Source organism: Cynocephalus volans, chromosome 7, assembly GCF_027409185.1.
Source record: "Cynocephalus volans isolate mCynVol1 chromosome 7, mCynVol1.pri, whole genome shotgun sequence".
Lineage (NCBI taxonomy): Eukaryota > Metazoa > Chordata > Mammalia > Dermoptera > Cynocephalidae > Cynocephalus > Cynocephalus volans.
The window spans coordinates 133,165,680-133,181,153 of NC_084466.1; the positions used below are offsets into that span (position 1 = coordinate 133,165,680).

At 44.4% G+C, this 15,474-nt stretch overlaps 1 protein-coding gene and 1 non-coding gene across 5 annotated transcripts; one reads left to right on the top strand and one right to left on the bottom strand.

Moving 5' to 3' along the window:
• Positions 1 to 635: 635 nt before the first annotated feature.
• On the bottom strand, positions 636 to 742 carry LOC134382923 (U6 spliceosomal RNA). Its single transcript, XR_010024164.1, has one exon. It is a non-coding gene; the product is annotated as a U6 spliceosomal RNA (small nuclear RNA).
• Positions 743 to 1,800: 1,058 nt separating this feature from the next.
• Positions 1,801 to 10,897, top strand: NOLC1 (nucleolar and coiled-body phosphoprotein 1). Of its 4 annotated transcripts, none has more exons than XM_063102756.1 (13): positions 1,801 to 1,939; positions 5,741 to 5,796; positions 5,913 to 6,061; positions 6,145 to 6,275; positions 6,779 to 6,944; positions 7,687 to 7,856; positions 7,947 to 8,082; positions 8,392 to 8,520; positions 8,732 to 8,842; positions 8,956 to 9,648; positions 9,854 to 9,960; positions 10,111 to 10,203; positions 10,396 to 10,897. In XM_063102756.1, exons 1-13 carry the CDS (start codon positions 1,820 to 1,822, stop codon positions 10,552 to 10,554), a joined length of 2,220 nt encoding a protein of 739 aa, XP_062958826.1. In that variant the 5' UTR covers positions 1,801 to 1,819; the 3' UTR covers positions 10,555 to 10,897. The 4 variants fall into 4 exon arrangements, with proteins under 4 accessions (XP_062958826.1, XP_062958828.1, XP_062958827.1 ...); XM_063102758.1 differs by having other exon boundaries at positions 7,687 to 7,826; XM_063102757.1 differs by having other exon boundaries at positions 5,916 to 6,061.
• The last annotated feature ends 4,577 nt before the right edge of the window (positions 10,898 to 15,474 follow it).

Sequence of the window (15,474 nt, forward strand, 5' to 3'; positions counted from 1 at the left end):
TCACCTCCACTGAGTTCTTAGGGCCTCTCTGGTCAGGTGCAAAATCCCACTGGGTTTGAAACTTGGCTCCTCAGGTGTATTGTTTGTGAAATCAGTCATCTAGAGGAGTTCTTCTCAAACTTGAAAGGGCATTTGAATCATCTGGAGATCTTTTTATTATTTTTTATTTATTTATTTTGGCGGCTGTCTGGTTCGAGGATCCCAACCCTTGACCTTGGTGTTCTAACACTGCACTCTAACCAACTGAATTAACCGGCCAGCCCCGGGAGATCTTTTTGGAGATTATGACTTCAGGGGTGGGGCCTGAAATTCTGCATTTAAGACAAGAGGAGGATGATACTTGTCCAGGAAGGGATTTGGATAGCAAAGACCTAGAGGAAGCTCACACTTGTTTCAAATAAATATTTGTTCCAAATAAAGGTTTTCTAAACTAAGTCTTGTGCATACATTCACCATTTCAGTTGTGTTCACCATTTTAGCTTGAGCACAATGCTTGGCATGTAGCAGGCACTCAATTTTTTTTTGTTTTTATATATTTTTAAAATCCGGAACATTTATTGCTAATTGTTGAATTTATTGTAATTGTTGAGATTCTTAGGATGAACTAGATGATGCAACAGCTGCTCAGGTTTAGAAAAAATATGGAACGCTTCATGAATTTGTGTGTCATCCTTGTACAGGAGCCATGCTAATCTTTACTGTATCAATCCAATTTTAGTAAATGTGCTGCTGAAGCAAGCACTTGAATGTTTTAAAAAACGCATGTGGATAGAACTCTGGAGAAGAGGGAGCTGTACGAGTTCTATCTAGGAGAGGGGAGTGCCTGTTTTGAGACACACCTCTGTGTGTCTCATAGGAAAGTGGATCGTTATCCCTCCTGAGGGTCATTGATGGGAAGTTGTCAAGAGTAGGATGGTAGGGATTGCTGACTGCTAATGTGGCCTGAAATATGGCAGAACTTGGAATTAACTTGGCAGGCTTGGGCACTGTTATTGGAGTTATTCATGACAAAGGGAGACTTCTGACCCAGGAGGAAGAACGTTTTATTTATTTTTTTTCAGGACTGCGGATTTGAAGGGATTATTATTGCTGTGTGATTCAGGTTTGGTGTGTGTTATCTTTTCCCTCCATGGAGCTGAATAAGACTAATAAGTATTGTGGGGAGGACTGTCTTAACAGGCAAGTCATGACAGGGAGGGGGAATTGGGAATCAACACCCCCGCGACCACCACGACGGATAACTTGAAGGATCCTCTGCAGCGGAGTCAGGAGTGTGGAAGATGCAGTAGTATCTGAGAAAGGGCCTCCCTGAGTTTTGGAGGCAGTGAAGACGGAGGGTGGGAATCCCATCGCAGCGCAAATGGGATCAGTTGGGCGATCTCGTGTCACAGCCTAGAGAGGCGAAGGACGGCTCTAGCCCGCCTGTTCACTCATAGTTTTAGAACCTGAATCCCGGCTGGGGCGCGGGAAATCTCAGCTCTGAGGAAAGGTACCTCGCGCAGAAAGACAACGCGAGCGGAAAACCTACTTTTCCCGCCACGGCTGAGGGCGCGACCTCTGGTATTAGAGCTCCGCCTCCACAAAGTGGCGGCCCGTGGGCTCCGCCCTTGCCAATATGGCGATACGCATGGAACCGGAAAGAGTTTGTAGATTTTGCTTTCGCCCCGCCTCTGAGGTGAAGTCTGGATTGCCCCGTGGAGCTCCACCCCTTCCGCTGTGCGCCCGCCCGGCGCGATGACGTCACAGGGCCTGCGCCCGCCCTGTCAAGTTTCTGAGTCGTGCGTCGTCGGCAGCGGTAGTGACGCGTGTTACCCAGAGGATGGCGGACGCTGGCTTGCGCCGCGTGGTTCCCAGCGATCTGTATCCCCTCGTGCTCGGCTTTCTGCGCGATAACCAACTCTCGGAGGTGGCCAATAAGTTCGCCAAAGCGACAGGCGCTGTGAGTTCCGGGCTCGGGGCGCGGGCCGGGGTGGGGTTACCACAAGGCTCCAGACCCGATATGCTTAGGTTTCCGGGTGGGAAGGTCGGTAGGATCCTCCAGTCCAGTGTCTAGCAGGCCTTTTTGCGGACCTATCGGCGGTGACCGGAGGAAGCCTGGGGCCTCGGTTCCTCCTCTTCCACCAGCTCTGACTAGATAGAGCTGAGTCTTGTTTCTTTTTCCTGGTGAGCCTTGCAGCAGCAGCAGCGTGGAACCCTCGTGGCCCAGGTCACGTGGCTGGCAGAGTGCGGCGAGGAACGAGCGTCGTGTCACACTGAGGACATTGGCAGCACCTGGTTCTTTTTGGGGGCTTTTCGTTGGCTGAGGCAAAGCGTGATCTGACCATACCTTCAACAGCATTTACTGGAACTCAAGTGAAATTTGCTCTAGAAATGAAGGCTGGGATTTTCGTTAGTAAAGAAGAAAATGAATGAGAATAGAGGCAGGATTCTGCTTTTAGTTAATTCTGAAGCAGAAGGATTGAGCGTCACATATAGCCCTACCAAGCAGGCATATAGCAGTGGGCTTGGAGCTTTACCTAATGGAATCACACAAGCCTAGGTTTGGGATCAGGCTCTGCCACTTTTTAGATGTGTGACTTTGGCAGCTTGCCACCTCTCTGAGTCTGTTTCTTTTTGTACAGACATGTACAAAATCCACTTGATAGGATTTTTGTGAGTTTCAATAAAGTATTACATCGAAAGTAACAATCCAAGTGCTGGTGCACAGAAAGCATGATGAATGAAAGCTGTTACCATAGTTATGGCAGTTTAGGATGCTCCAAATACATGTAAGAGTACGATGACCAGGAATGTGAAAGGTTTGAAATCTACGTCTCAAGAATAGCAGACATGCCTGCAAGGGAAAACACCACGTTGAGAGAGGGTAGAGTGATAGTCTTCTGGAGGAATGATACCATGACTAAGAAGGCAGGCTTGTTTTTTGAGGCGGAATCAGGCTGCGAAAGGAAAGTGTCACATTAGCCTGGGAAAGAACTTCCTTAAGGTGGTACAGGCTGCCATGGGATCGAACTACTTTCTTTCTTTTTTTTTTTTTTTTAAATCTTTTAATTCCATTTGTTTCGTGAACTTTTTAAAAAAGATTTTATTGAATCAAAATTGATTATACAAATTTTTGGGGTTCAACATTGACATATGTTGATCAAATCAATATTACTAGCATATATATTGTTACAAATCGTAATTATTCTTTATGCCCCTTGTCCAATCCCTTCTCATCCCCCTTTCCTTCCTCCCCCCAATCACCGTAGATTTCTTCTCAGCCTCTGAAAGAATAGTGGTTACTCTGTTGATTTGCTGCCCCAATGATCTGTCCAATGCTGAGAGGTGTGATCAGGTCCCCCAATACTATTATAGACCAGATGCCTCTTCCATCACTCTGAAATGGGCTCTGTGGAGGGAGATATCCTCCTCCTTTCTTTATCTCTGCTGGTGACTCTCCTTGTGTTAACGCACTCCAGTGGCTGGAGGACCATCTGTATGGTGGTTGTGGCGTCTAGCCGACATCGTGACAGCCATGGTTATCGTGGTGGCTGTGATGGGCCACCCACATGGAGGAGATGTTTTTGGCATGCTCCTTGGTGCTGGTGGTGTGCCTGGTTGTGGAGAGTGTCCGGTCCCCAGCTCCATAACCCAGGTCCCCGAGTGGGTCCCTAGGTGATGGCACATTGTGCCTGGTTGTGGGAGGGGGGTCCGGTCCTCGGCTCCATACCCGGGGTCCCTGGGCAGGCCCCGAGGCACTGGCACAGGGTACCTAGTTGTGGGAGGAGGGTCCGGTCCCCTTCTCCATGCCCCAGGTCCCTGGGCAGGCCCCAAGGTGCTGGCGTGGTGTGCTTGGTTGTGGGCAGGGGTCCTGCCCCTGGCTCCATGCCTCATGTCCCCTGGTGGGCCCCAAGGCATTGGTGGTGTGCCTGGGCCAAAACTAATTTTTTGCCCTTTGTTTACTTCTAACAGGGAGGAACTTCCTGTGGGAACCAGTACTTGAGCTGAGTGGTTGACTTAAATTGCTGCTTTCCTGCTGTTTCCCTAGGGCAGACTTTTTGTGCAGCTCAAGGTTTAATGGTTGATCTTATAGGTACTTCTGGCTCTGATACTTGGTGCACCTGGGTTGTGTAGAAACTCTGATCTGGGCCTGAGTTTTTTCATTAAAGTGCACCCCATGCAATTCTGCCTTCCTGACCAGTCTCCTCTGAGTTGTCCTGTGCTGATTGGGGGGCGGATCAGCTGTCCTTGCTGTGCCCCAGGTGGGCCCATCTCCCCCACTGCCCATGCTCCAAACACTTCCGATGGGACGGGCCCTGTGCTGGTCCCTTGTGATGACTCACCGGCCTCTGAATGGCTCCCCTTTTTCAGCTGTTCTGGCTTCTCACTCCTGCATGGGTCCATGGGAACCCTGTTAGTGGTCTTGCTGTCCTGGGGGCCAACAAAGCCCTCTTCTCCCCTTCTGCCTCCAAGTAACTCCATCTAAAGGGCACAGCTGTGGCTTCTGCCCACTTCTGCTCCATGCGCTCCAGCATTAAAGCCACCGCGGGCCAAAACGCAGTTTTTCTTTTCTCTCTTTGTGGTTTCTCCTGCCTTCATGAGTTCCATAGGTCTCTCCTCCTCTTCACCTGAGCTCCAGCGGCCCCGACTTGGCTGATGTTACATTTTTATAGTTGTAAATTCGTTGATTTGTGGGAGAGAGTGACGCTGGGGACCGTCTATTCCACCATCTTGACCAGAACCTCAAGCTGCTTTCTTATTGGAACCGTTTTGAGATGACTGTTAGGAAGACTGCAGAGAGTGTTTCCACAATATACTGGATGGAATTGGGTATTTCAGAGTTAGAATTCTTTGGTTTTATGAGACAAAAGTAATTCTTGTGGAGGGCTTACCAAGGGCCATATATATGCTGTTTCCAGATGCTAAGCCCTTTACATGCGTTATCTCTTATCCTCTCAACAACTTAATGGGATGTGTAGTATTATCTTCATTTTATAGAGAAGAAAACAGTCTCAGAGAGATTAAGTAATTTGTCCAGGGTCACACAATAATAGTGGCAGAGGTGAGTTCACATCTATACGTGTCTGACTCTGAGTCTGTGATTACTGTAATACCTTGCCATGTTTTGGATCAATTAATAATCTGTATCAGTGTAATTAATAGTTGAATGCAATTCTGTTTTGTTTCTTGGGGGGTTTTTTGGTGGCTGGCTGGTACAGAGTTCTGAACCCTTGACCTTGGTGTTATAGCACCATACCCTAACCAACTGACCTAACCAGTTGGCCCCTGAGTGCTGTTCTTTACTGTGTATATGACATAGCTTATTTACCGATCTTCTCTTGGAAGCTTGTTTCCAGTGATTTGGTATTATAATCCCCTTTGAAGCAAACACACTTTGTATTAGTGTTTGTGCCTTTATTTCATGGGTAAGATTAAATTCTTGGGTAATACATTGCTAGAGTAAAGGAAATAAACTTTTTAAAAGACATTGATAAATATGGATTACCAGGTAGGGGGATAGATGGTGCCACAAACTACATGAATAGCTCATGTTTTTGGTTTCAAAACTTGGGAATCACACATAGAAAATTTTTCCTCTAATTTATGCAAGTAAGAAAAGTCTTATGAAGATGTAACATTTATACCAAATTTAGTAGGTATATAACAGGTCACATTTAATGAAAGACTAAGACAAAATCTGATCTCTCCTAGAATAACCAGGATAAAATTTCCTTAACCAGCTCTTTCTCTTCTCATATAGACACAGCAGGATGCCAATGCCTCTTCCCTCTTGGAAATCTATAGCTTCTGGCTCAAGTAAGTTTTCCCTGTTTCACTTTGGCTGTTTTTTCTCCCCAGGTGGGCTGGGCTGTGTTCCTTGGTTTGGGAAAGCTTAGAAGTTAGCCCCCAGAAGTTAGCCTAGTCTGTTATAGCAGGTCCACCAAGGCCCCGAAGCGGAAGTTACAGGCAAACGGACCAGTGAATAAGAAGGCTAAGAAGAAGACCTCATCCAGTGACAGCAGCGAGGACAGCAGTGAGGAGGAGGAAGAAAAAGCTCAGGGACCTCCAGCTAAGAAGGCTGGTAAGGCAGGGTGGGGGGTTGGGCTAGGTAGCTGCATCCTGTACCACAAGCTGAGTCTTACTGGGACCTGTGCTATTGTTCAGCTGTACCTGCCAAGCGGACCAGTCTGCCTCAGCATCCTGGAAAGGTTGTGGCTAAAGCATCAGAGAGTAGCAGTGAAGAATCCAGTGACGATGATGAGGAGGAGGAAGACAAAAAGAAAAAGCCTGTCCAAGTATGCAGCTTTGGAAAGGAAAGAGAGTTGCTTAAGGGTTTGGAAAGGAAGAAACCCGTTATCTTGGCCTCTAGCTTGTGACCAGGGGTGATGGTGGCTGTATAATGATTGTCATTATGGGGAAGAAAATCTGGAGATTTTCAGGGAGTTGATAGAAGTATGAGGTTTGGAAAGGATGTCTGTGATTGAAGGGGGGCTCTGAATTTAGAGGGAATTCAATCAGTTATGCCCTAGGGATTTGGGTTCTTCTGGGACACTGTTTAGTGCTCCATGGATAAGAGTGTGTTTTGTTCGGAGCACTTAGGATAAGTCAGGGAAAGGGCCAGTATATCAAGTGTCTGAACTTTTTGTTTCTACTTAAGAGTTTTTGCCCTTTCCATGTGCTCTCCTGCTTAGCTTTCTGTCACTCTTAATGCTCTTTTGGGCCCATAAAAAATAAAAGCCTAAGATGCCCTTTGGTGCCCAGAAGCTCCTGCTGATTCCCCTCGTGTGTTTTCTAACAGAAGGGAGTTAAGCCCCAAGCCAAGGCAGCCAGAGCTCCTCCTAAAAAGGCCAAGAGCTCTGATTCTGATTCTGACTCAAGCTCAGAGGATGAGGCACCAAAGAACCAGAAGCCAAAGACAACACCTGTGGCAGCTAAAGCTCAGGCTAAAGCTCCAGCCAAGCCAGGTACTATTTCTGTTCCCAAGAGGCTAGGCTGGGGACTAGACTGCTCTGGGAATGGTATTAAAATTGCTCATTAGGTACAAGATGAAATGGTAATGGTGATTGAACTAGAGGTATTAGTTGATGTCATTTTTTTAAAAAGGTTTTTATTAATAAGATTTTATAGTTCGGGGCTAGTAAGTAGAGAAATAGTCATTGCAGCAAGGTAAAATGTACTTTTAAAAAATGGTATCCATTTAGCATTCTTCAGTTGCATTTTGTAGACATTTTTGTTCCCACAAATTCCATTCCACTGTGACCACTTATACATCTGTTCGTTGTGCTTTTCACTACCATTTTTATCCCCTTTTTATCCCTCTACCTTCATCCCATAGTATAAATAAGATTTTTTTTTTTCTGTAACTTTTCATATGATGAAGGTTAGGTTATGATTGGTGGGGGATGGAGGACAGCTGGCCAGTTCTGGGATCAGGTTATGGTTTATAAGAGCTTCTCCGAAAGGCTGAAGTGAAAGACTTCAGAGGGCATATTTAAATTATTTGTGTCATATCTATTTTTTGTGTAGTTGTATTTCTAACATTGCATATGAAAGTTATCCTTTGATAGGGTAAACCACAGCATTCTCCTTTATGGCTGCTGTAAAGTTAAAAGAATTGGTAGAATCCTAAGTTCTATGCTAATAGGAAGGACGTTTTTCATGGCCCTTTGACTTGCTTTAGTACTCCGTACTCTTTTTTCTTCTTAGGTACGCCAGCTCGAGCAGCACCTAAAGTAGCCAATGGCAAAGTAGCTAGCAACAGCAGCAGCAGCAGCAGCAGCAGCAGCAGCAGCAGCAGCAGCAGTGACGACTCAGAGGAGGAGAAGGCAGCAGCCATCCCCAAGAAGGTCTGGGCCATAGCTTCTATCAGGGAAAAGGTGACTGGGCTGGAGTGTGTGTCTCCATTCCCTGGCAGGATTGGTTGGGTCAACATTTTCCTGTGGTAATCGATTTTCTTTCTGTTGCAGACTGTACCTAAAAAGCAAGTTGTGGCCAAGGCCCCAGTGAAGGCAGCGGCTACTCCTGCCCTGAAGAGTTCCAGCAGTGAGGATTCTTCTAGTGAGGAGGAAGAAGAGCAGAAAAAACCTATGAAGAAAAAACCAGGTGACTAGACTCGGAGAGTCAAGCTGTACAACTGTGTCCAGGCACAATTGTAGTCACATGGACCTCTCTATAGGGCCACTTAGTGTTCTCATGACATGGAAAGCAAAAAGGAAGCCACAGTGCCTTGTATAACTTAGACTCAGAAGTAATATGCCATCACCTCCACTATATTGTTTGTTGGAATCGAGTCACCAATTCTAGCCCACACTCCAGGAAAGGGGAGTTAAGCTCTATTTCTAGAAGGAGCAATATCAGAAAATTTGTGTACATATTTTAAGACCATTACACTGTCTTTTTTAAACTAAACAGGTCCCTACAGTTCAGTACCCCCACCTTCTGCTCCCCCACCGAAGAAGTCCCTGGGAACCCAGCCTCTCAAGAAAGCTTTGGAGAAGAAACAGCCTGTGGAAAGCAGTGAAGATAGCAGTGATGAGTCTGGTAAGTCAGAGGGATGCTGCTTCCCTCTGAAAGTGGTCCTGGGGAATGGTATGAGGAATAAGGAAGAGAGCTATCCATCTGTCCCTCTGTTGCTTCTTACTGAAGCAAGACAGAGCTAAGGCTTTGTGTGTGTCTTTGTATTATTCTTTTTATTGCTCTCCTGGTTGGGTTGGGACGCTGGACCCAGTGTAATGCCACAGGTTCTCCCCAGATTCAAGTTCTGAGGAAGAGAAGAAACCCCTAGCTAAGGCAGTCATCTCTAAAGCAGCCACTAAGCCAGCTCCAGCAAAGAAGGCAGCAGAGAGCTCTTCAGATAGCTCAGGTAAGGCATGCAGAAGCCCCCTGGGCAGTGGGATACTCTCCCTCAGGCAGCTGTTTCTGGGCTTCCCTGAATCTGATTTGGGGAGTTGTTTATGCTATTGCCTGTTTCTCTAGACTCCGACAGCTCTGAGGATGAAGCTCCTGCCAGGCCAGCCAGTACCACCAAGAATTCCTCAAGTAAGCCAGCTGCCACTACCAAGCCACCTGCAGCTAAGCCAGCTGCAACTCCTAAGCCACCTGCAGCTAAGCCAGCTGCAACTCCCAAGCAACCTGCAGGCAGTGGCCAGAAGCCTCTGACCAGAAAGGCGGATAGCAGCTCCAGTGAGGAGGAGAGCAGTTCTAGTGAGGAGGAGAAGACAAAGAAGATTGTGGTCACCCCAAAGTCCAAGGTGACTGCCAAAGCAGCTCCATCTGTGCCTGCCAAACAGGCTCCTCAGGGTGGTGGGGACAGCAGCTCTGATTCAGACAGCTCCAGCAGTGAGGAGGAGGAGGAGGAAGAGAAGAAATCTAAATCCCCAGTTAAGAAGAAGTTGCAGAAAGCAGCAGAAGGTGTAGCCCCTTCCAAGGCAGCCTCCACAAAGAAAGTAAAGGCCGAGAGCAGCAGCAGTTCCTCCTCTGATGATTCAAGTGAGGAGGAGGAAGAGAAGCCCAAGGGAAAGAGCAATCTAAAACCACAAGCCCCCAAGGCCAATGGCACCTGTACGCCGACTGCTCAGAATGGAAAAGCAGGCAGGGAAAGTGAGGAAGAGGAGGAGGTGGAAGAAGAGGAAGAAAAGAAAAAGGAAGCAGTGGCAGTTTCCAAGCCAGGTGTGTATCCCAAGAACCTGTTCTCTGGGTTTTGTCTCCCAAAATCAGGATGGGATATACTCTTGGGGGATGGGGTAGGGAGAGGAAGCTCGCTACAAGGCTTCCAGTTGTTGACCCTCTGTGGGAACCTGGAAGGAGGAACAGGAAACTGGTCTCCTCAGTCCGGCTGAAACGGGTCTCCTCAGTCCGGCTTTCTGTTTTGTAGGTTCAGGAAAGAAGCGGAAGCAAAATGAGGCTTCCAAGGAGACAGAGACACCTCAAGCCAAGAAGATAAAGCTCCAGACCCCCAACACATTTCCGAAAAGGAAGAAAGTAAGTTGTCTTATTTTCCTCTCAGGAGCCAACCCTTTAAAAGTAGCAAATCTGGGATCATCTTGACCGCTTGGCCTGGCACAAGCACATCACTCAGAAGACCTGTTAGTGGTCACTACATCTTTAATTTCCTACTTCATTTTTCTCCAGGGAGAAAAAAGGGCATCATCACCATTTCGAAGGGTCAGGGAGGAGGAAATTGAGGTAGATTCACGAGTAGCAGACAACTCCTTTGATGCCAAGGTGAGAGAAAGAAGGTGTTCACTATTCTGGGATGGGGTGGGGTGGTGGTGGAAGAGAGAACAGCTTTTGGTTCAGGTTGGTGGGAAGCTCTCTGGGTTCAGGTTTCCTTGAGCAGGGAGTAAGAAAGAGAAGAAAGTCACAGGCCCCTGGAGTTGTCCTTCTGTGTGTTAACCATGTTTCTTTACTTACCAGCGAGGTGCAGCCGGAGACTGGGGGGAACGAGCCAATCAGGTTCTGAAGTTCACCAAAGGCAAGTCCTTCCGGCATGAGAAAACCAAGAAGAAGCGGGGCAGCTACCGGGGAGGTTCCATCTCTGTCCAGGTCAATTCCATTAAGTTTGACAGTGAGTGACCTGGGGCCATCCTTGGCGAAACAGGGGTGGTGATCAGAGACTGCTCACTTTCTTCAGTGGACTTGAGAACCCTCAGCTCCTTTAGGGTAGGTTGTTGGCGAGGACAGAAGTTTAGAGTGGGTCCTAAGACTTTGCAACATAACATCCTCTCTGGTCCTTTTCTGTGTTTGTTGTTCCTAGTTTTGTACAGATTTGTTTTTGAGTGTTGAGTGGCAGGAACAAGGTAAGGGGAATGTTATTTTTTAAGAAAATTTGTTTTAGTTGCCATCCCTTTCTTCCTGTTCTGTGGAAGTCCTCATACTGAGAAGTTTGTATATTTTATATTAAAGCATTTCCTCGTGATTTTCCTTGTGATTTTCAGAGGTGGGGTCCTACAGATAAAAAAATACAGATAAAATCTGTGAACCAGATCTGTATGCCTAAGACACAGTAAAGGGTCACGTGTGAAATTTTGTAATTGGAGGAGAATTCTGCCTGTGTGAGTGCACGTGTCCACATTTCATCCATTCTTCCCTCATAGCCCTTGTAAGGGGCAGTTAAAGAATGGTGAATGTGTATGTTTATGTCTATGTTAAGCATGCACTATGTAGTTCATCCTCATTCGTTGGGTCTGGGACTGAAGTTTTCAGTCAGCATGGACCTACATACTTTTTGGGATAAAATTCACTGTTTTGTTACGGGCAAAAGTTCTGGTGTGGTGTGAATGCCATAAATCAGTCTGAATATTTTGTTTTCTGTAATTTTATCATTATTACATAATGTTTGCAATACGTTTTGTTTGTTAATTTGAAAGCAAACTTTTTTACTGTTGAAAGACATTTTTCAGTGACTTGATTCTTACTAATATTCAATACTAAGTGAAGAGTACATCTTCATCTTCTCGTTTTTTACATTATAGAGAATGATATAACATTGATGTAATCTGAAAAATACATGTCACTTGGTATTTTTGTGTTGGTAGCAGTGGTGACACAGAGTTGGTTTCATTAATTCCAACACAGTTGGGAATCACTGATCAAGAAAGTGATAAAACGTTCTAATTAAAAACCTCAGTTTTCAGTAGGAAGTAGGCAAAGCATATTGTCTGATAAAACTTGAGTAGAGGGCCGGCCCGTGGCTCACTCGGGAGAGTGCGGTGCTGATAACACCAAGGCCCCGGGTTCGGATCCCACATATGGATGGCCGGTTCGCTCACTGGCTGAGCGTGGTGCTGACAACACCAAGCCAAGGGTTAAGATCCCCTTACCGGTCATCTTTAAAAAAAAAAAAAAAAAAAAAAAAAACTTGAGTAGAGTGGGGTTGGGAGAGCATCCTGACAGGATTATTGTGTCTTATAGTTGGTACATGGGAGCAACTGATGTGTCCCCTTCAGAACCTTAACTGTTGGTATCAGTGGAGTTAATGATACAAACCAGTGAGCAGAGATATGACTCCTAGGCCAACCTGACTGTTGGGAGTGACCATTGGTGGTTCAGCCAGAGCAAGAAGGGGAGGAAAGAGTGTTCAAGGAGCTTTCCGGAGGCTAGGCTGTCCCTGTGGTGGGAAAGTGTGCCCCAAGCTTCCACGGATAAAGTATAGATCTTAATATTAGCCTCCCCTTGTTTGGATTCCACACTTGCTAAACAACATGATAACAATCTGGTTTTTCATGTAACTGCCTCTAGGAAGAAAATGCGTTGTTCATGCTGACATAGGTATTTCAGTCTGCATGGTAAAAGTTCTACATCTTACTACAAAATAATAAACTAGATGGTTTATAATGTGTCTTGGGAGTTTTATTGTTGTGAATCTAAACCCCTCCCACCTTCTACCCAAACCAGAACAACTTGGGTGCCAGGTAGAGGGCTGGGATCCAGACCTATGAGTTCACCACAGAGGCTTCTTGGCAGCAGCTTGCTGGCTTTTCTTGCCTCACCTTGTCTCATGGTACCTTTTCCAGACTATCTTCCAGCCTTTGCACAGTCTAAATTGGTGGTTGGCAAAATAGCCTGTGGGCCAATTCCAGCCCATGGCATGTTTTTGAATTACCTAGGAACTAAGAATAGTTTTCACATTTTTAAAGGTCTCTTTTAAAAAAGAATATTTGATAGAGACCTTATAAATGTTCCACAAAGCTTAAAATATTTAATATATGGCCCTTTACAGAAAAAGCTTGCCAACCAGTGGTCTATATCAGTGATTCATCACACCAGCTGAAAATTAGAATCATCTGGGGCCCATCTTCAGACCTGTTGAGTCAGACTCTGGTATTCTCTGGTGGGACTTGGCTACTAGGATTTTTTAAAGCTGCAGGTTGATTCTAATGAGCAACCAAGGTTGAAAACTTCTTATCTAAGAGTATGGTAACCTCCCTTTATCTGTGGGGGATATTTTCCAAGACCCCCAGTGGATGCCTGAAGCCATGGGTACTACTAAACCCTGTATATTCTATGTTTTTTCCCATACACATCTGTTATAAAGTTTAATTTATAAATCAGGCACAATAAAAGATTAACAATAGTGAAATAGAACAATTATAATAACATATACTTGCTCCTTAACTTATGCTGGGGTTATATCCCAGTAAACCCATCATAAATCAAAAAGGCATTTAATACACCTACCTACCAAACATCATGGGTTAGGGTAGCCTACCTTAAATGTGCTCAGAACACTTAATTAGTCTACAGTTGTGCAAAATCATCTAACACAAAGTGTATTTTATTATAAAGTTTTGAATATCTAACGTAAAGTACTGAGTACTGAATATGTGTTGCTTTCACACCATGGTAAAGTTGAGATACCGTACATCAGGGGCTGTGTGTACTGTAATAAAAGTTATGTGAATGTGGTCTCTCGAAATATCATACTGTACTCACCTTTCTTGTGATGATGTGAGATGATAAAATGCCTATGACTACTGTTGACCTTCTGACCATATGTCAGAAGGGTCATCTGTTTTGGGTGATCCTAGATCATCGAGCCATGACAATGTTGATGGTTGGATGTCAAGAGCAGATGATGTCAGTGACTAATAGGTGGGTAGCATATACAGGGTGGATGCACTGTACAAAGGGATGATTCACATTCCAGGCAGAATGGAGCAGGATGGTGTGAGGTTTCATCACTCAGAATGGCAAGCAATGGGAAACTTATGAATCATTTATTTCTGGAATTTTCCATGTAATATTTCCGGGCTGTGGATCAGGTAACTGAAACCGTGGAAAGTAAAACCGCTGATAAAGGGGGACTACTGTATTTGAAAAGAAATGAATTGGTATTCCCTCCCACTATACTTCCATGTCCAAATATGCTTGCTAAATCTAATAGTATAAAAATGAAAATTAAATTTCCATCTCATCTTAGCTCCATTTCCTGGAGCCTGTTTCTTGTGTCTCCTTCCAGAGAGTTTCTAGGTATGTACTACTATGTGCACTCTCCCCACCTTTTTCCTTGCACAAATGGAGTAGCTCGTCATGTGCAGTGTTATGTAACTTTTGGAGCTCATTTCACAGCAGAACACGGCAGCTAATTTTTAATGGCTGCATGGTACTCCATTGTATGAAAATAGCATAAGTTATTTAATGTAATACTTTATTTGTAGATATTTAGGTAGTTTCAGTATTTTGCTATTACAAATATTTTCACAGTGGATTTTTTTTTTTTTTTTTGGCATCTGGTCAGTGCAGGGATTGAACCCTTGGATGTTCTTATTCTTGTACATGAGACTTGGAGTATCTGTGTGGCTATTTTTATAGGAAATATTCCTAAAAATGATTCTTGGTTCAGAGAATATGTGCATTGAACATTTTGATCGTGGGCTGGTGGTTAGCTTAGTTGGTGGGAGCACAGCCTTATAACACGAAGGTCATGGGTTTAGACCCCCATACTGGCCAGATACCAAAAAGACACACCGTTTTGATCATTATTGCCCTCGAAAGGTGTGATAATAATTTGTAGATCCGGCAACAACTTAGGAAAGTGCCTCTTTGCTTGCCCTCTTGCCAACACCAAATTGATCTTTGCTACTTGGATAAATGAAGATGCTCTCATTTTGGAGGGTTTGTTTTTGTTTGTTTTATTGTGGTAAAACAAAACGTTAAATTTACCATCTTAAACATTTTAAAATATATAGTTGGGTAATGTTAAGTATGTTCACATTGCACAAAATATCTCTAGAACTTTTTCATCTTGTAAAACTGAAACTATCCATTAAACAGGAATTTCCCCTCTCCCCAGCCTTTGGTAGTCATCTTTCTGCTTTCTGTTTCTATGATTTTGACTACTTTAGATACGTCATATGAGTGGACTGATAGGATTTGTCTTTTTGTGACTGGCTTATTTCATTTAGCATAATGTCCTTGAGGTTCATCCATGTTGTAGCATGTGACAAGATTTTCTCCCTTTTTAAGGATGCATAATATTCTTTTGTATATGTATACCACATTTTATCCATTTTATTGCTGTTCTGTTTTACATTTCTCTTACACATTTAGTCGTTTGTATTTCTTTTCTATGAAGTGTGACCAGCCCTGTCACCTATTTCAATTTTATTAATTTATCTTTTTCTAAATGATTTGTAGGTGCTCTTGATATATTAAGATTAGCCCATAATCGTGGGTTGTGAATATTTGTTTTCCTGATATTTTCATTTTAAAATTGAATATAACACATCCATTACTTTTTAAAATAGATAAATAATTTGTGAACTTATTTTTTGTTGTTGTTGTTGCTATTTGTTTTGAACTTACTGTTTATGGCTTACTTGTTTTTCTTTTGCATTTTGTAAACATAACCTTTCCCATTTTTCTTTTTTTTTTTTTTCTTTTTTTAAAGATGACCGGTAAGGGTATCTCAACCCTTGGCTTGGTGTTGTCAGCACCACTCTCAGCCAGTGAGCGAACTGGCCATCCCTATATGGGATCCGAACCTGTGGCCTT